Source organism: Triplophysa dalaica, chromosome 17 (assembly GCF_015846415.1).
Source record: "Triplophysa dalaica isolate WHDGS20190420 chromosome 17, ASM1584641v1, whole genome shotgun sequence".
NCBI classification, from domain to species: Eukaryota; Metazoa; Chordata; class Actinopteri; order Cypriniformes; family Nemacheilidae; genus Triplophysa; species Triplophysa dalaica.
Genome location: NC_079558.1, coordinates 20,591,381 through 20,612,243, shown reverse-complemented (window position 1 = coordinate 20,612,243; position 20,863 = coordinate 20,591,381). Strand labels below are relative to the sequence as shown.

The following is a 20,863-nucleotide window of genomic DNA, read 5'->3' as shown; positions in this document are numbered from 1 at the left end:
AATGAACGAAGAGTATTCTATAGACGGGCACACGTTTGTGACCCCACCTTAACTTCCGATACACATTCACAAACAATAGAGCGCCTGTAGATTATTTCTGATAACAACCAAAAGAACCCGAGAAGAATCGTAACTTGGCTAAACTTGCCTCTCCAATATTTTGAACTCAGACTCCAATATCAAGCTCAACCAATAGATGTTAATGTACCATACGGTTTCTTTAAATGCGACCAAACTACAGCACCCATTCAACAAATTGTTTATCTTATAAAGTGAGCATACAACAAAACTCAACAAATTGTTTATTTAATACAATTATTATACAGTGAAATAATAATACATGTTAATATTAACATAAATCAAATATTAATAGTTATATTATAAACCTCTAGCCAAACACACGCAGTTTCTGCTAATCTCAAAATAATCTTGAGTAGCTCACAGTAATATTGCATACTTCGTATCTTCGAAGAGCATTAAGTTTGATCAAATTTTGAAAAGAGAGACACAGCTGTACGATTATTTCCGGAAAAAGATGAGCTGCTGGCGGCAGGCAGGGAGGACAGAACTACAGCACAAGCACACAACACATCATCACATTAATCCCTTCGCGTTGCTTACACGTGTGCATTGCCATGAGAATTGTATAACGAAACGGGAATCCATGTTTGAGAAAACGTTTGTACGAACACTGGTGGAGTGAATCAGGCAGAGAAATACTACTTCATTCGTTCAACTCGATTTTTGACAAGTTGACCCTCTTAAGCTTGAGAAACCAGCACGTTTAACAGAGTAAAGAAGTCAGAATGCATAAAAGTTGGCTCCCTTCTCATTGGGACACCGTTCATTTTCCCGTGACGTGACTGCTGGAGCACGTTGTTATACTTCACAGTCCTTAAAATGGCTGACTCCCTGATCAGTGCCCTGACTACTGAACAAGGGAGCTGATTGAGACACGGCCACAAACTTTATTGTGGAGATGTTTGATATTTTCTGAAGGCTTTCACAATGTTCCTGAATCATAGTTCTGAGGCCTTACGTGAGCATTTTTTCTGTTTTGTCAGAAGTGCTGTACTGCTCCGTTGATGTTTAGATTCCAGTATTGAATGCTTTATCTGAACATGCTTTCAAACAGCAGCGTTCCAATAAATCTTCTCTCGACTCTCGTCTTATCTTTTAACCTATATGTGTCAGTATCGAGTGAGGAGAAGTGCCGCAGAGATGAGATTTCCTGCTGTAAGGTCACAGATTCACAACATTCTCTGGTTTCCTCTTATGAAAATCTGCCGTCTGTCGTTTATGGATCGAGGTTGATTTTGAACAGGTGATGGCAGGTTGTGTTCGATCTAAAGTGACGCAAACATTCTGATTGTTCAGACCTGCATTAATATGAGGATGACGATGATGTCAGCTGTCTAAATATCTGGGCTAAATTTGGAATGAACAGACAGACGGCATCTTTTGACGAAGATTAAAAAAATGTTTTTTAAAGGAACAGTTCACCTAAAAGATTACCATCAAATGCTTTATTTCAAACCTGAATACCTGACAAATTTTAATCGGTCTGTTCCTCACACAAAGCTATCATATATGTGACCCTGGACAACAAAACCACACTCAAGTAGCACGGGAACATTTTTAGTAATCGCCAAAAATACACTGTAGGGGTAAAAATTACATATTTTTCTTTTTGCCAAAGATCACTAGGATGTATAAGTAAAGATCAGGATCCATGAAGATATTTTCTAAATCTCCTACCCTAAATGTATAAAAACTGAGTGGATGGGCTGCTACAGTGCCACAGATTAACAACTTCACAGGTGATTTTCTCAATATTTTGCCTTTTTTTTAACCCTCAGCTTTCAGCTTTGTAAATAGTTGTTGTTCCTGATAGTGTCCTGTCGTAACAAACCATATATCAATTGACATCTTATTTCTTCAGCTTTCAGACGATGTTCAGACGAACACTTGTTTGGCATCTGTTTGTTTGGAGCCTGGCTGCTCCAGTCCCTTTCCGCTTTCATTATAAACACATTCCTCTAAATACGTGTGCATTTTGTGTAGAGTTTTGCAAATGACAGGTGGAATCTTGCTTCTCCGGCAGTTAATCTCAAACATCTTGATCTGTGATTTGCTCTTCTTTAAGATTGAGAGGATTTGAAACGGAATCTCAGACAGCTGTCTCTCTCTCTCTCTCTCTCTCTCTATCTCACTGTCTCATGAAGCTTATTGATGCTAATAAGCAGATATCATTGAGCTCACAGTTGGTGTGACTGATAACGGCTGATTACTCTCTGACACCAGAGACGAAGAGAGAGAGAGAGAGAGAGAGAGAGAGAGAGAGAGAGAAGGAGGGCAGGAGGAGGTCTGGGAGGAACGACACTAATGAAATGAAAAATTAGCCACACTGGTTATTTACGGCCGCTGTGTTTAATTGCAGTTCGAGAATGAGATCATCACCAAACTGGATCATGAGGTGGAAGGAGGAAGAGGAGACGAGCAGTACAAAATCCTGTTCCAGAAGATGTGAGCGCTCCTCACACACACACACACACACACACACACACACGCGCGCGCGTATCTTACGCTCACGCATAATTACCATAATTAAAGTGTTCTGCAACAGAGATTCATGCATTAAAGTTCAACATGAAATCAAGATTGACTTTATTTACTTTTTAAAGAGCTCATGTCATTAAAGATCTACATTTGATCTTTTGAGGGCAGGACGTGTGGAAACACTCATTTTCCGAGCTCAAAAGCACCCCATTTATTTCTTATAACTGACTTGTCGCAGCGTCACACAAATAAAATAAAATAATGAATGCATAACCGTCCTCATTTTCACTGTTACCCAACTTTGAGGCTTGTCATTTGCGGGCCAATTTTGAAGATTGTTTCTATTTTAAAAGATTCCTGATTATTTGGTCTCAGTTTATGGGGTTTGCAAGAGTTGCGAAAAATATGTTTCTCAAATATGTTTAATTCCACCGTCATTCCATAACAGCTTATTGAAGCTTATTAAAAAAAGTTTTTTGTAAACTTGACTCGACTCCGAGCTGGAGCAATGCTTGACATATAAATGCACAAACAAGAAACTTTCAGAGGGGAAAGTGGGCAGTGATAAAAACGGATGCTATCAAAAAATGTAATATAAATGTCAAGGATGTTATCGTGCGTATTAGTCTTTATTCTTTTTATTAAAATGTAATGACTTTCTGCCACAAAAACACGTTTCTCTGCTAATATAAATGATGCTTCACTGGCAAAGAAAAAACATATTAACTAGTAATATCAGCTCACTTTTGATGTTGTAATGAAATCCTGATCAATCAATTCAATACCACCTTAAATAGTTTGTAAGTGTAGTTTATTTTCATGAAGTGTGATTGGATCCTTAATGGGTTTATATGAACGTACCACATGTGTGTGTCAGTCTGTTGGAGCACTGCAGGAAACACAAGTATCTGGCAAAGTCTGGTGAGACATTCGTGACGTTGGTGGTCCGTCTCTTGGAGAGACTCCTGGACTACAGGACCATCATGCACGATGAGAACAAAGAGAACCGCATGAGCTGCACTGTTAATGTGCTGGTGAGAAGAACACAATGTCAACGCACTTCTTTAAAAATGTTTATACTTTACCACACGATGTTAAGAAAACTGAATGTTTAGTGAAGTAGATGTGACATGGTTTGTGATTCCTTCGGTTGTAGAATTTCTACAAGGAGATCGAAAGAGAAGAGATGTACATCCGGTGAGAGGCTTTTCTTTTTTCCTTTTTCCTTCCTTACACGTTCCTTTGTGTGTGTGTTTGTACATAATTTAACTGTAAAACTGTTTTACTGAACACAGTTTTATTTTAAGAAGGATAAGGATTAATATAGAAATGTGATTCAGTTGGACTCTGCAGTGCAGTAGATGCTGGGAACTGAATGGCCTTTGAGAGCTTTTTTCTTTTAATGGAGTTAGTGTTCAGATTGTTAAATGTGTTTGTGTGTGTGTAGGTACCTGTATAAACTGTGTGACCTGCACAAAGAGTGTGATAATTACACAGAAGCCGGATACACACTACTGCTGCACGCCAAACTCCTGAAGGTGACATCACACACACACACACACAACAGAATCAGGATATTTTTCCACAAAGATTTTGTTAGATTTAAATATGTAGATAGAAATGTATGTAGATATCTCATTGTTGAACAGATAACTTGTATACATTTCTGAGTGAATTGTCTCGAATGACATTTAGAATCCATTTCAAGTTGTGGTTTGTGACAAATCTCTTTTAGTTGGACTCTCAAACTCTGTAAAGTCCAGGATTGCAGAGTTTACAGTGTTACTCTTAACTACATAATTAATTGTATTATTATTATCATCATCAAATAATTACTTATTTGTATATATTTTTGTGATAAAGTGACAAAAAAAATGTTTTATAGTATTTACTAGAGTAAATTGTAGTATACTATATTGTTCACTGTAGTAGTGTAGTTTACTACAAGTAAATATATAAATACACATTTTTTTAAACTAATATTCTTACTACATTAAGGTTCAAAAACAGTATAGTATTTATGCAGTTTACAACAAATATACAGTGTTTTTATGTACACTGTAACCTAACTGTTAAACTTAAGTTTATAAGTTAAATTAAATTAGCTTTGTGAGTCAATTTAATCAAAATTGTATTACAACTCAATTTTTATTAATTCAGTTTAATATAATTAAGTTCAATCAACTTTTTAAATCCTTTTGATATTGATTCAGTTTCTTTCTTTCTTTACATTTAAATGTGATGAATCTTTTCTTTAGTGCATCTGTCTTTACACAGTAAATATCACAGTTTTCTATTGCTTGACTGTCTTTTCCTTCAGAAAGCACGCACACTTCACATCTAGTAAATCTTTCGAGGTGTCTTCCTGTAGATAGATTTGCTTCATGAAATCATGAATTCGGCCGTAGGATTAATATGTATATGAATATATCCTGGTGTTGTCTCCAGGGTTTTCTCGAGTAGGTTTGAGGTTTGTTCAGCGCGTTACGAAAGGACTCGATTAGGGAATTGGCTGTCACAGTAAGCGAGGGAACACCACGTTCTCACAATCCCACGCAGCTTCTTTTCATAAATAGCTGCCTGCCATGGCCGTACAAGAGTATCGCTCGAGCACAAACACCTCACTACACAACACACGCTTCAGAGTCCACAGAAACAACGGCACAACACGACAGAAGCTCATGCTGGTGTCAGCTCATTATCTGCTCGTGTGGAAGTCACTCCTGAAACACTGATTTAACCTTCCTTCCGCTTCCTGCTCTTTATTGAAGAAATGTTCTCAGTGAGTTTATCCATCATGACAGTTTGTACAGAGGGAACACCAGAGATTCTCCACAGGGAGAAAGTGGAGGAACGGCTGGTTCACGGTGAGACACCCGCGTGTCGACAGTTCAGTCGTGTAGAACTGTCTTGTTCTTTAGGCCTACATTTTAATCACAACATTCCTAAGAGAGCAGAAGCTAAAGTTCAGTAGAGATCTACACGTTTAACATTCTGAGACCCCCAAAAGATTTTATGAATGAATTTTTATCAGACGTGACATATAGGTCATTCACACAGTGGTCATTATTTAGCCCCTTTAAGAACCTCTGCCTACAACAGCATTTCAATTCAAAGTAAGAAAAGCACTTCTCTACCTTAACCACTTAAATCTTGTATTGAAAAAAAAAATCTCAATTTTTTTAACTTAATTCTAAAATATTACATCTTTATTCTTGTAATTGTTACTTTAAATAACCTTAATCATGTTTTGCTATGACTTTATTCTTGTAATTTTAAAATCTTTCTCAACATGTAATGACTTTATTCTTGTAATTTTGACTTTTGTTCTAAAATATTATGACTATTCTTGTAGTTTGTAATTCTTTCTCAACATATTGTGACTTTATTCTTGTAATTTTAAAATCTTTCTCAACATATAATGACTTTATTCTTGTAACTTTGATTTTTTTTCTAAAATATTATGACTTTATTCTTGTAATTTTAATTCTTTCTCAAAATATTATGACTTTATTCTTGTAATTTTGACCTTAATCCAAAAATGTTCTACTTTATCCTTGTATTTTTTCTGTTATTCTCAAAATATGACTTTATTCTTGTAGATTTTACTTCATTTTAAAAATAATATTGCAACTATAATTTCACAACACTCCTTGACTTGATTCCTAAATTCATATCTGCATTCTCATAATCGTAATATTTTTAACATGGCACTAAAACGCTGTCATGCCAGCATGCGTGCGCCTTTAAAAAGCTTTATGGAGCTCGACTGATGTTAACAGACATCATATTTATGGGCACATTAGTTCCATGTGTCTGCCGTAATCCACTTAATGTCTGTCTCTAGAGTTATCTGATTGGGCCATAAGCGACATTAATTTGCTGATGTCAGAAGTTGAACCGTTTTCAACGTGACAAAGCATCAGAACTGTTTTTGGGATCAGATCTCGCTGATGATGCTTCACCCCCTGTCAATGACGTTTATACTGTTCTGAATGAGTTGTGACAGGGCCCTTAGCACAATACTACATCTCAACATGACGGCCAATAGCAGAGCTCGTCAGAACTGTCATCTGACCCATTCCAGCCTATCAGATCTCTTGTAATCCTGCGTTTATGTATGCATGTTTGTTCCACAGAGACAGTGAACTGAAAGGTCAGCGAAAAGCAACCAAGAGCTCTTAATCTCTGCGGTTTCTTCCTTTATAATCACTTCTTTACAGAATTTCGGCTGAATGTGTAATGAATATTATAGTGTGGTCACATAAATCAGTGTTATCAGATGGCCTCCGGGCACTGGCATCAGTTATACAGCTAAACCCATGCAACGGATCTCTGCACAACACAATTAATAAAGCTTGTGTGCGTGTTGTGTGTGTGCATTTTCAATATTTTCTTTTGCTGTTTTAAAGAGTTATAAACATTTTTTTAATAATTGTATTATAAAATAAAGCATAATCTATGCTTTCTTTGCATGTCACTATATCAGATATTTCAAAACGATTATCACAGACCAAAATTATTAATGGTAACAATAATATTGAGGAATTTGATTAAAATATGATATCAGTCAAATTCATCTTTCATTCTGGATATTTTGTGTTTTTCTACTGTCGGCCAAAGGCTGAGGGATTTTAACCATTGTTGCTCTTAAGGCGAAAGTGTCAACCAGTTACTGGCATTAAATTATTTACGCTATTATCATATCTGTACTATCAACACAATATCAATAATTCCTGTTGTTAATGTCACAGTTTTTGAGAATGCCTGAACATAAATTCCAGTATAACTTTTCATTTCCATCCTTCAGTAACAGAAACTTTACTAATTAAGTTTCAATAAATAATCTTCGGCGTTTGACGTTTCAAGTTCTAAAAATACAGTGTATATTCACAGAACAATGCACTCATGAGCCCTTAAAATACAATAAAAGCTGTATATTTCAGAATGCATGTGCGTTTCTATTTTTCATGCCCTTATGATTCTTTTAGTTGGGTAATGCTGTATATTTGAAAGTTGTAAAGTAGGTCACTTGAAGGTAAAACTGTGAATGAAGACTGTAATTGTGATGTTTTTTTTCAGTGGTCTGAAGAGGCGTGTGCCGCTCATCTGACGCAAAGAGACGGTTACCAGGCAAGCACTCAATGTCAACTCAAAGACCAACTCTACCAGGAGATCATCAACTACTTCGACAAGGGCAAGGTAACTGTAAAGTTGTTCATCCGTCTGAATTCCTGTGCGTGTATCAGACAGAAGTTCTTAAGCTCCACGACCACCTCTCTGAAACAGCCTCAATTGTGCAGCGGTTGGTATAACACAAAGGTGACCGAGAGAGAGAGAGAGAGAGAGAGAGTGTGTGTATGGGTTGGTCTTATGGCTACATCTCTATTAGTCTGACAGGCTGAGGGGATTTGGGGGTTATAAGAGTCCCTGCTGAGATCTGTGTTTAACGTTGAGGTCTCGCAGTCGGGGACTCACTTACCAATTCCTATCGCCCCAAACCGAACCCTATGATTGAGCTCAGCCGCTCAAAATCTTGACCAAGTATGTCTGCTTGTGTCAAACAGAGAGAGCATGAAGAGCAGTCAGTACACACTTTCATGTGAAATATTTCAGCTTTTAAGAGAGATCAAATCATACACCGCTTGGTTAAACACTCTTAAAAATAAAGGGGCTTTACGATGCCAGATTTTGCAATTCAGGAAAGAACCTTTAACGGCCAAAGAATCTTTTTGATTGATTAAAGGTTCTTTGTAATGGAAATGTTCAATGAAAAGATTCAAAGTAGATTTTACTCTGTTTTTTTGGTGAATCAAAAGTGGTTCCTCATTGGCATCGCTGCGAAGAACCTTTTGTACAACCTTTGTTTTTAAGTTTGGACAGTCGTGTCCTGATATGTGACAACAAATAAACGTTTTAAGAGAATAAGAACAATCATAAAAACCCAACAGCCAAAATCGTTATTGCTTTTTTTAATATAATATTAGGGCTGTCAAATGATTAATAGCATCCAGAATAAAAGTTTGTGTTACATAATATATATCTGTGTACTGTGCATAATAATTTTGTATTTGTTAAAATACACATCTAAGCACATATTTAAGAAAAAATCTATAAACTTTTTTTTATATAATTTTAATTATTGGTAAATATAAATAAATACATGTAAATATTTCCTAAATATGTGTACATGTGTATGTATTTGTATTAATAAATACAAAATTAATACGCACAGTACATAGACATATATTATGTAAACACAAACTTTTATTCTCGTTGCGATTAATCGCGATTAATCGTGATTAATCGTTTGACAGCCCTCATTATAATTTAATATATGCTGGAGACTTAACTGGATATTTTGAGTTTAATGAATGATGCCAACAAATCGATCAAAATGTGAATCAATCATTACAGCTTGGTTGATTTAAAGTGAATCAAATTGTAATACTGTAATTTAAATGAAATAGTCGAAGTATGACAGTGTGGAAACATGAATTATAGTTGAATTATACACTCTTTAAGAAACCCAATGAGAAGATAAAAGCACATTAACGTCATTTGATATTCACACTGTTACTTCATTTTGTTGTCCCAGAGAAATCTTTGTGCCTTTGTGATTATTCAAGAAATCACACAGCTCTATTAGAATGTCCTGCATTTTATTATTTATTATTATTATGATTATTTTTCCTGCTTTTTAGTTAGTTTTATTCACAATGTTCCTCTGGTCGTGAATAAGTAAAATCTCAGGCTTTCCTTTAATCTCGCACTCCTCTAGACTGCAGACACCATTACAGCCAGCCTTCTCAATAATAATACACTGCAGATATTGATATATAATCACAGTCTGTTTCCGTGCCGGCGGTATGAACTCAAAACTTTGAATTAGTTTTTGGATCAGATCCTACGCAACGGAAGTTAAATGCCGACTGGAGGTTTTATTTACTGGCATTTGAAGTTACAAATCTGATATGAGGTGATGTCATAGCCATTTTGGGCATGAAACTCAAAGAAAATGAGTTTGAGTCTGGATGTTGGTTCACTGAATAAAGCGCCAGATTTACTTCTGAAGATTCAAGGACGAAGTCAAGGTGTATTACACAGAAACTCATGGAGCTGAACAGGAACGCTATAACAGGACGATTTCACAACAGCTTTTAATTTTCATCTTAACTCTTTTAAAAATATATAAAGTTTATTTGCAAAACCATATATTTTTTAATAAAAAAAATATTGTTCTTATTTATTATAAAATAATCATGGGAAATATTGTGTTATATTATAGTGTGTTTTATATAGTATGTTATGTTTTATGGTATTTTTTTGTTAATATTACTTAAATAAAATAACTACAGTTTGATTTACATTACTTAGAATGCACAATAAAAAACTATATATTTTTAACTGATTAGTTTTTACAAATGTATTCTTCATATTGATTCCAAAATCTGTCAATATTGATAAATAAGTAATAAATAAATACAAACATAAATCCACAAAATTAAATCAATTTAAATGAGTATTTGTCAATTTTCCTTCATTCATTTATTTATTCATTCATTTTTTAATGTCCACTTTTATTAATTTCTACATTTTTGTGTTTTGGTTAATATATGTTGATTTATTTCCATATTTACCATATGGGCACATAAATATGGAAGTAAATAAACATGGGAGAAGTATAAATACAGATTTAAACATTGATTTACTTTTTATATTTCTCACATAAATGAATCCCATAAAAAGAATGGAGCAGATTGATAACAAATCGATTTAAAACCACAATCGTACAGAAAATGATTTACGAATGTTTTGGATCCACTTTAAAATGAATTTGAAAAAAACAATTGAATTGTTTACAAGATGTGTTCTATATCACATAACCATGTTTTGACATGTTAATTTCCCACGAGGTTTGATGTGTGTGTTTGTGTGTGTAGATGTGGGAAGAAGCCATTATCCTGGGGAAGGAGTTAGCTGAACAGTATGAGAACGAGATGTTTGACTTTGAACAGCTGAGCGCTTTGCTGGTAACTACAAACTTTCTCTTTCAACCTCTCCGACTGATACGAACAATTAAAGAGTTATTCTGCCCTTTGAGTTTACTAAACTGCCTAAATTGTGATAAAATATATAGAATTTGGGCTTTTAATGAGATCCTGTGCTTTCTTTGTTACTGCAGTGTTGTTTAATTGCCACTAAATGACAAATTGATCCAGACAGACAGAAAGAAAGGCCGTGTTTCCGATAAGCTTCACTTTTAATTTAAATCAAGTGACGTCAGCACATTTTGCTCAGTTTGACCAATAGCTTGTAAACAACTTTTATAGTGACCGTGCAGAAACTGAGCTCAACTTCTTATTTGCCTTCTGATTCTTTCTTCTATTAAACACAGAATTACTTTTAATAATTAAATAATACTTTGGTAAATCTCCCATATACTGTATATGTTAGGAATTTTAATGGTGTATTTTATTATTAACTATGTAATTATATTGTTCTGTATTTTGAGAATATGTCTAAAGGAAAGCGGGTTTGATCTTGAAATCAGATTATTTTAGAGACGTGCAGGTGACTTTTTTTTAACCGGGGGGCCGTAATGCTTTGGACATCTTTCACTTTCTAAGTATGATTGTATGACTATTTCTCTTTTTCTTACAGAGAAAGCAGGCTCAGTTTTATGAGAATATTGTGAAAGTGATCCGACCCAAGCCAGATTACTTTGCTGTGGGTTATTATGGGATTGGATTTCCTTCGTTTCTCAGGGTGAGTCTCAGGCCACGTTTACACGATGAAGAACGGATACGTTTTTCCTTTAAGTTATCGAAAAGTTTCACAGACACATGACAGCGTTCCCAAAACTGTCTGCAATTACACTGATCCAGGAAAACAGAAAGAAACGTTGTAGTATGCATGCCAGGCCAGTGGATGGCGATGTTGTTGTGTAAAGAAACAGGACGTGCGTTGACACATACATATGCACAGTTAAGAGCCAAAAGCGCTTTTTAATACTGTTGGTCGACGTATAGTGTGTTTAAAGTCTTGGTGCAGCAAATCCACATATTTCTCGGGAAACGTTGATATGGTCGAGAGCTCACGGTAAGGGAAGCCGCCATATTGTTTTGGCTATACTCGCGCGACTGAGCATGTAATACGCAAACGCATGCGCATGACGTCATTGTTTTCAGAAAGTTCTGTCTCAAAGTTGCACTTTGAGACCCGTTTTCAAAAGCTTGTGTTTTCAGTTAACTAAAACGGCGTTCAGTGTAAACGGACAGCCAAAGCGAATCATTTTTTTTTGCGTTTTCAATTAAATAAGGTCTTGTGTAAACGGTCTCTCAGAATCTAGAATCGTCTGTTGTAACGTCAGTGTAAAGAATTGTGTTTGTGATTGTGACTGTCACATGCACATATATGTTGTTGGTGTTTTACATGAATCAGTTGGTCGTGTATATTCTTGAGCTCAAACAAACAAGTGCAGTTCAGTTTGCATCCACTAGGGGCACCGCGATTACACTCTTCATCTTTAAGCTTGTGCTCGTGGGACAACATCACTTCAGATACGTTTGTTATTCTTCTAAAGCTCTTCCAGCAGCTCACAGTCACACATCTTCCACCCTGTCATCCTGGACAAAGAAGGTCAGACGTCTGAAGCCCAATCGCCTCCCGCTGGTGTTGACATGTTGCTCTGCGGAGAGACGCTTTGGCTTTGTGAAATTGGAAACGAATTGCAATCTCGTTTTCCACCTCAAAGTGGGGCTTTTGTATGCGTGAGGAGTCGTCTGAGAGCCGATGGTTTATTCAGCCGTGCTCTGAATCGCTGGCGGTGTGGAAACACCCGTACAGGGCACAATGCAATTTGTCATGTTATCACTCAAAGCAGATATGAAAACAGCCGCGGGCAACTTCCACCTCCAGTCTGCAGATCTCTAATTGGGCAAGAGAAATAAAATCTTCATGTGCGGAGAAATAGTACAGTAGTACCGCTCATCATACTGTGTGTTTACGAGCACACAGTTGTTTGTTTGTAGTTGAGAGTGGAAACATGTTGAGGGTGTTGTAGGCGGATGTAGATGATTGACAGTGAAAATGTGCAATAATTGAACGTTGCCATATTGCCAAATGTCTCTGAATTACAAACAAATTGTAAAAAAAAAATTTAAATACATAATGGGATTTAAAACATGATGAAATTCATTCTTACCCAGAGTTATTTTACTGTAGTTAATGTGATATTGCGATGATTCACAGAACTGGACACGTTTAAGATGTAAAAACTCAATTGTATTAAAATGCATTATTGTATTTTTTATATTACCATGTGCGCATGTCTTGCTGTAGGACCTTTGTTTATCTGATTTATACATGTTGTTGTATATTTATGGAGGATCAAGAGTGCTGCTTAAAAAATAAAATGACTCAATTTATTAATTTAATAATTCAAACATAAAAATTAAAATACATCACTTTTTAAATTGACAAAAACAGTGCATACAACAGTTGATTTAATTCATGATTTAAAATGTAGTTTAATAGACAAATAACAAATAAAAAAATATATAATTTATAAATATACCAATGTCAAACTGTTTATTAAATTAATTTTGTAAAATGTACAAAAATAAAACACAAACATCATTTCAAAAGCACATTTAAAAAAAATGTTAAATTATACAATGTTAATTTATCCAGTCCAATATTTGAATGAAACAGGTGTTTTTCTTTTATTGCGTGATGCTTTGGTGATATTTTTGCGTTTGACATTTAAGAAGTGAAGGTCTCTTTATCCAGCTATGTGTTCATTGAGATGTTATTGTTGTTTTTGTTGTTTCAGAACAAGATGTTCATCTATCGGGGGAAGGAGTATGAACGGTGGGAGGATTTCAAGGCGAGACTGCTCACTCAGTTCCCCAACGCTGAGAAGATGAAGACCACCTCCCCACCTGGTGAAGATATCAGACTCTCATCTGGACAGTGTATCCTTAATGAACATCATGACAACATTCACATCTATCAGACATTAAACACTCGTGTATGATGTCACTGTCTCAGTTTATTGTTTCTTAGTTTGTTTAAATCAGACATTCAGTGTTTCACAGTGAAACCCATCCTAGAGCTGCCACCAAAGTTCCAGAACAAACACGTGTCAGAACAGATTGTCAGGTGAGAGTCTGTCTGTTTGTCCTTCTGTCTATCTTTCCATGTGTCTCTGTCTCCCATCCTTCTGTCTGTCTGTCCATCCATTCATCCCTCTGTGTGTCTTTTTGTCCTTCCGTCTGTTCATCTATCTAATCCGTCTGTCTGTCCTTTTGTCTCTCTGTCTGTCTGTTCGTCCCTCTCTCTGTTCATCTGTCTCTCGGTCAACACTTCTGTCTGTTTGTTCTTCTCTCTGTCTGTCTGTCCATCCATTCATCCCTCTGTGTGTCTTTTTGTCCTTCCGTCTGTTCATCTATCTAATCCGTCTGTCTGTCTTTCCTTTTGTCTCTCTGTCTGTCTGTTCGTCCCTCTCTCTGTTCATCTGTCTCTCGGTCAACACTTCTGTCTGTTTGTTCTTCTCTCTGTCTGTCTGTCAAACTGTCTCTGTCAGTCCATTCATCTTCCTTCCATGCATGGGCGCCGTAAAGGGGTGGAAGGTTAGGACGATTCTAAGGGCCCAGCCTGATTTAGGGCCCAGAAGAGCAGACCCCCTTTTTATTTTCCTATTTCTTTTCTCTTTTTTTAATACATACATTAAATATGCTAGGGCCCCTCGTGCACTAAATGTGTATTTTGTCCGTTTTGACCATAGATTTAATATTTAAAAAACAAATAATGTATTTACTGTTTCGGTCACAACCCTCCCTGCTTCCTCTCACAATGGTTCATTCCACCTGCGCTCGCTAGTGTAGCGTCTCTTGCTTATTGGACTTGCCGCAGACAGTGACACACGCAGACACGTCACATCAAAAGTCAGGGAAACAAAAACGGAAAGAAAAGAAGTCAAGAGAAGACAGAGAACGCCAAAGTCGACAGTATGTCACACAGTTTTTCAAAAAGAAAGGTAGCTTGCCATATTCCTGTATTCCAAAACTTATTTTTGTTGCTACATGACCTGCTTTTATCTAGCGAGCTTAGTAAAATAATTACTGAATTATGATTTACATCCAACAATAATAACATCTCTGCTGTCTCCGGGACGGGTTATCATGTCTCGTAGACACAGATTCAGCGGCTGCTGCACACCCACGTCCCCCACCCCCCGTCCCCGTCTCAGCCGAACAAGGTGAGCCTGAGCGCGAAACTTCGCGAAGATTGAAGCCTCTAAACACGTCTTATCTACTGTGTTCGCCACATGATGATAACTTCGCAAAACAAAAAGTAATCTACACGCTTCAAAAATTACAAAATTAGTTTGCCGTGTCGTGTGTTCTGTGAAGTGACAGTGCGGCTGCTAAGACCGATACTGTCAAACTTGACGTTCTTAATATGAATAAAATGCCCCAGAAAAATAGAATATAAAATTGAATAAAACGTGTCTCTACTGTAGCTGATGTTTCCTGAATGAGCAGTTTGACCCAGCTAAAGCTTGTTCATGTTAAGTATATGTCAATACATAATGTTCTCTTGTGCTTGCAATTGCAATTGAGATAATAAATGTTCTCCCTTTTATGTAAACAAGTACATATTTCAAAAAAAAAATCTTGTTTTTGTAGGCTTTGTACTCATCTTTAGACATTTTAACTATGCAATGTGCTAAGTATCTTTTTTTTAAGTATACAGGGCATGTTTATTGGGTTAAATTTTATCTGTAAAAAATGTAGGGGGCCCAGAAATTTTGGTTTCCATAGGGCCCAGAATTTCTGGCGGCACCCCTGCTTCCATGTGTCCTTCTGTCTGTCTGTACGCCCTCCTAGACATCTGTCTGTCTGTCTATTAAACTGTTCTTTTGTCTGTCTGACCTTCAGTCTGTCTTTCTGTTCATCCGTCTGTCTGTCTCTCCTTTTTACCTGTCTGTTGTCTGTCTGTCCAATGATCTCAGAGTTCTCGGTACGTATTCACTTCTCTAAGGGATTTGTAAATAAGGTTTTTATAACTACCGGCCTGTGTTTGTGTCTTCAGTTCCAGGTGTGTGTGCATGCACATGTGTGTGCGTGTTTGTGCTTGTATGTGCATGTGCGGATGTGTGTGCTCTGTCGTTGTGTGTGCACGTATGTCTGTGTGTGTGCGTGTTTGTGTGCCCGTGTCTGTGCGTGCATGCGTGTGTGTGTGTGAGCTGGCAGATCAGCTCTCTTGGGTTCATGTGTTTCAGAACGCAGCTTATTAAAATGGAAATGTGCACACGGTGTTTGACCTCACTACACTCCTCTGTTAATACATCACACACACACACACACACACACCTGTAACTGAAGCAAAATTCTGTTTGAGGCTGAATTCAACACTGCATGGCAAACAGAGCTGTTATCACAAATCTCCATCGAGCGTTGGAGGCAGCTTACCGCAGCCAATCAGAGCCAGCAGTGAGCATGAAAAGTAATTAAAGCTCGCTATTTACCCACAATTCCCCTGTCTCTGTATAAACAAGCCTTAAAGAGAGAGAGAGGTCACATGACAGGATGTGATTTCAGTGTGTTGTGGAGGAGAACCTCAGTCTCTCTCTCACACACCTCAGGCTGGATCTGTCTCACCCTGCAGCTAATACATTTGTAAATATTGTAATTGGTTAGCGGTGTCATTTCAAATCCGGTTTGAAAGCGAGTCCATCGGTAGGACTTTAGACATGTTTTAATTTAGGTTTTTAATTTAATTTCTCACAACTCCAGTCACAACTGGATTCATCGTCTGCCATTGATAATGAAAATCACACCCAGATGTTCGGCTTCAATTTCATGTGTTTGTGAAAATGTGCCTCTGTCTTGGTGTTTCTCTCTTTTTTTCGTTTGCTAGCAGAACCGATTGTTGTTTTTCTCATCATTCAGACGTGATGGTTTTCCAGCATCGGAACGGATGCTGTAACACTGACAGGGTTCTGTTTCATTTATATTTGGTGGTCTCTATTTTATTTTGTGAAGTTGATTCAAACTGATCTATTGTGCAGTAGACAGACGATGTAATTCAAAGCGAACTTCAGATTATACCATACATTTATTTCTAAGCATTTGCAATCCTTGGGATCGGACCCATGACCTTGGCGTTGCAAGCGCCACGCTCTAACCAATGAGCCGCAGGAAACCTCTGAATGTTTGACTTGTAGTTGTCAATCTAGGACAGGAAAAAGTCACATGACATCATGTTCAAAAATTGTTCAGGACGAGTCGTTGATGAAAGCAACAGCGTTTATTTGTTCACCAGAGGCGTTTGCTTATCGCTTCTGCAGCGTTCTTAATGGAGAACTGTTGTCATTTTATTGAGTTTTGTGTCGTACAAATCAGACCGTCTTACAAGCACATGCGTCTCTATCTTCATCCCATGCTTTCAGAATCAAACCTCATGACCGAATACAGCTCAACACGGCCCACAGATTCAGGGATGAATCATCGATAATCTTGCTTTTCCTTTCAGCTTTTACACCGTCAATGAGGTCCAGAAATTTCAGTATTCGCGACCGGTCAGAAAAGGAGAGAAAGATCCGGACAATGAGTTCTCTGTAAGTTTGCTTTTCTGCACATTTAAGAAAATTCAAGCGTTGAATTAAGATATAAAGTCTCTTTTATTCACATGTGTTTGGTAAACAGCCATTATACTCCACTAAATGAAGAGTGAGGCATAAACTGTTCACGTAATGTGTTGCTTAATTTGTGTTGTATTTTTTTCAACAGAACATGTGGATTGAAAGGACGACTTATGTAACTGCCTATAAACTGCCTGGCATCCTGCGCTGGTTTGAAGTCCTGTCTGTGTCAGCGGTGAGTACGACAGCTTTCATCATTCACCCTAAACCCATGTGACCTTTCACACCGTGAGACACGAGCTGTCTCTCCCCCTCTGCACTACAGGACAGTAGAGATGACCTGTCTTACCCCTTTTAAACCCTAGACCTAACCCGTCTCACCCTCTCTGCAATCCAGTACAGTAGACATGACCTGTCTTACCCCTTTTAAACTCTGCAAATAACTCGTCTTACCCTCACTACCCTATTGTATAGATAACATGACCTGTCTCACCCCCTCTGCAATCCACTACAATATAAATGGCCTGTCTTACCCCATTTAAACTCTAGACATAACCTGTCTCACCCTCTCTGCACTCCAGCACAGTTGACCTGATCTGTCTCACCCTTTCTAAACCTGTCCCATCTCCCCCCGCTCTCCACTAAAGTAGAGATGACCTGTCTCACCCATTTTACTCTAGACATAACCTGTCTCACCCTCTCTACACTCCACTACAGTAGAGATGACCTGTCTCACCCTCCTGCACTCCAGCACAGTTGACCTGATCTGTCTCACCCCTTTCTAAACCTGTCCCATCTCCCCCCACTCTCAACTCCACTACAGTAGAGATGACCTGTCTCACCCATTTTTACTCTAGACATAACCTGTCTCACCCTCTCTACACTCCACTACAGTAGAGATGACCTGTCTCACCCATTTTTACTCTAGACATAGCCTGTCTCACCCTCTCTACACTCCACTACAGTAGAGATGACCTGTCTCACCCATTTTACTCTAGACATAACCTGTCCCACCCTCTCTACACTCCACTACAGTAGAGATGACCTGTCTCACCCATTTTACTCTAGACATAACCTGTCCCACCCTCTCTACACTCCACTACAGTAGAGATGACCTGTCTCACCTGTCTCACCCTCTCTACACTCCACTACAGTAGAGATGACCTGTCTCACCCATTTTACTCTAGACATAACCTGTCTCACCCTCTCTACACTCCACTACAGTAGAGATGACCTGTCTCACCCTCTCTGCACTCCAGCACAGTTGACCTGATCTGTCTCACCCCTTTCTAAACCTGTCCCATCTCCTTCCACTCTCAACTCCACTACAGTAGAGATGACCTGTCTCACCCATTTTTACTCTAGACATAACCTGTCTCACCCTCTCTACACTCCACTACAGTAGGAATGACCCGTCTCACCCATTTTACTCTAGACATAACCTGTCTCGCCCTCTCTATACTCCACTACAGTAGAAATGACCCGCTTAAGTAAACATGGATCGTCTGTCTCGTACATTAGGCATCACCCCTCGCACAACACTTCAGTCTAACAGATCTGAGGTTGTGTGTGTCTTTTCCTCCAGAATGCTGTTCTATTAGTATGTGTCATAGTGTTTCTCAGTCCCCTGTGTGCTAGAGAGTTGTGATTGTGTGTCTTGGCACAGCGGATATCAATATGCCACTATAGACTGCAGGGCAGAGGAGATTCTCTGGCTGTGTGTAATGACCAGACTGGATGTGCTGTTGTTTATCCATTATATTGTACACACTCTCTCTCTCTCTTACCGTCTGGCTGTATACTCAGATATCATCTCATTAGTGAGAAAGACAGATCGACGTGTCTGTCTGTCATAGGTCAAGTTCTGTCAAATCTCTGCCACATATTCATTATTATTTTATGATTCACGTCATATTCATGGTATTTTTATATAAGTCTTTTATTAAATAAAATTAGTTGTTGCGTACACATCTGCATATTCATTAATCATTGAATGTAAAATGCGTATTCTTCATTTATAATTCAGGTTTTGCATGAATTCACAACTTTCAAAGATCAGCGTAAACTGAGATGTAAGCTGACCTGAAAACCGGTTGTTGTTTATTCAGCTGTTTGTTAGTGAAGTTCACTTTATGACTTCAACTTTGGTTGTTGTGTAAGGATGTTGTTCAGTATTAGACAACTGGTGAATAAAATAAGAGCTGTCATTTGCGATTCGGGCTTGTAAACCATTTCTCCTGCTAAGTGTCAACTTGAGTTAAAATAGTTCCCCTAAACGCCCATGCGTCGCTGTTGGATGTCTGAAAGTAATAACGTTTCAGGTTTGTGAGGTGCGCAGGGGTGTCTAATACAGTTTTGTGTTTTCTTCTGTAGGAAGAGATCAGTCCTGTAGAAAACGCCATGGAGACCATGCAGTTGACCAATGAGAAAATCAACAACATGGTTCAGCGTCACCTCAGTGACCCCACGCTTCCCATCAACCCCCTCTCTATGCTTCTCAACGGCATCGTGGACCCGGCGGTCATGGGAGGATTCACTAATTATGAGAAGGTACAGAGGATTCTGATTATAAGTGACAAAGTGGAGAGCACTGTTATCCATAAGTACTGTTAGAAAAGTTTGTTTGTAAATAGTTTTGATGTTTTCAAAGCTTTAGTTGTGTCTTCTGCAGGCTTTTTTCATTGACAAATACATCCAGGAACATCCAAATGACCAGGAGAAGATTGAAAAACTGAAGGATCTGATTGCTTGGCAGGTAAAAAAATATCAAAATCAATAAGAAGATAGCGATTCTTAGATACTATAAAGTCCAAAAAGAAGTTGTTTGGTTTGGCAGAACAGATGTGTGGCATTGATGTAACGCTACATGAACTTGTCTCACAATGAATCTGTTTGTGTTGTGTCTATAGAGACATTCCTCCTGTCTCTTCTGCAGCTGCATTTTTGAGTGGGTTTATTTAGTCATTCATTTGTGTGATGTAATGTTCATTTTTGAAGGTTGTAAACATTTTCGAGACACATTATGTCTAAACACAGTAAATATATGTTACATATCAGGCGACATCTGTTTTTTTTTAAAGATAACAGGGTTGACATGAACCGGTTTAGATAAGACACCTTCAGACAAAAACATCCTAATGTAAGATGAAACTGAGGCCAGTTGCCTGTTCTTCACTTCCTGTTAGGCTGGTGATGTCATTATGACATGTTTTTTTATATATGCTGTAGAAGGTTAATTTTAGAGACAGTGTCATGTTGCTAACAGGTTTGACACAAAGCTGATGCACAACTTGTCACAAATGTCAACCTAATGTCAGCTTTTCTCCTCGTAACAGAAGAGATGAGGAATACTTGATTTTTTTAAAAGAAATACCCTGGAACAACACAGTAAAAGTCATTATTTACATGTTTTTGAGGTTAACAACATACACCTCATTGCATTATTTGCAGTGCGGTGTACAGAACATTCATGACATCTGTTGACAATATCCAATGAATCAACATTATGAATATTGCAGCGACAAACTTTTTAATCGTCCACTAATTGAATTTCCCGTTTCTTGCTCGTCATCGAGTTGGTGCCTGTTGGAGCATTAAAATGTTTGAGTGGCTCTACTTTAGGCTTCATCAGAGATATGGTGTCAGAGTTCA

The 20,863-nt window shown here is 37.8% G+C and overlaps 1 protein-coding gene across 2 annotated transcripts in view; it reads left to right on the top strand.

Annotated features, from left to right (window-relative positions):
- Window positions 1–20,863, top strand: part of dock1 (dedicator of cytokinesis 1) — a 159,081-nt gene that overhangs the window by 126,080 nt on the left and 12,138 nt on the right. For both annotated transcript variants that reach the window (XM_056770948.1, XM_056770947.1), the window contains exons 34-46: window positions 2,441–2,526; window positions 3,437–3,593; window positions 3,716–3,756; window positions 4,007–4,097; window positions 7,642–7,761; window positions 10,503–10,592; window positions 11,224–11,328; window positions 13,397–13,538; window positions 13,644–13,725; window positions 17,104–17,188; window positions 17,361–17,447; window positions 19,586–19,762; window positions 19,884–19,967. In XM_056770948.1, the coding sequence (XP_056626926.1) occupies window positions 2,441–2,526; window positions 3,437–3,593; window positions 3,716–3,756; window positions 4,007–4,097; window positions 7,642–7,761; window positions 10,503–10,592; window positions 11,224–11,328; window positions 13,397–13,538; window positions 13,644–13,725; window positions 17,104–17,188; window positions 17,361–17,447; window positions 19,586–19,762; window positions 19,884–19,967 (1,347 nt within the window). The remainder of the gene's footprint in view (window positions 1–2,440; window positions 2,527–3,436; window positions 3,594–3,715; window positions 3,757–4,006; window positions 4,098–7,641; window positions 7,762–10,502; window positions 10,593–11,223; window positions 11,329–13,396; window positions 13,539–13,643; window positions 13,726–17,103; window positions 17,189–17,360; window positions 17,448–19,585; window positions 19,763–19,883; window positions 19,968–20,863) is intronic.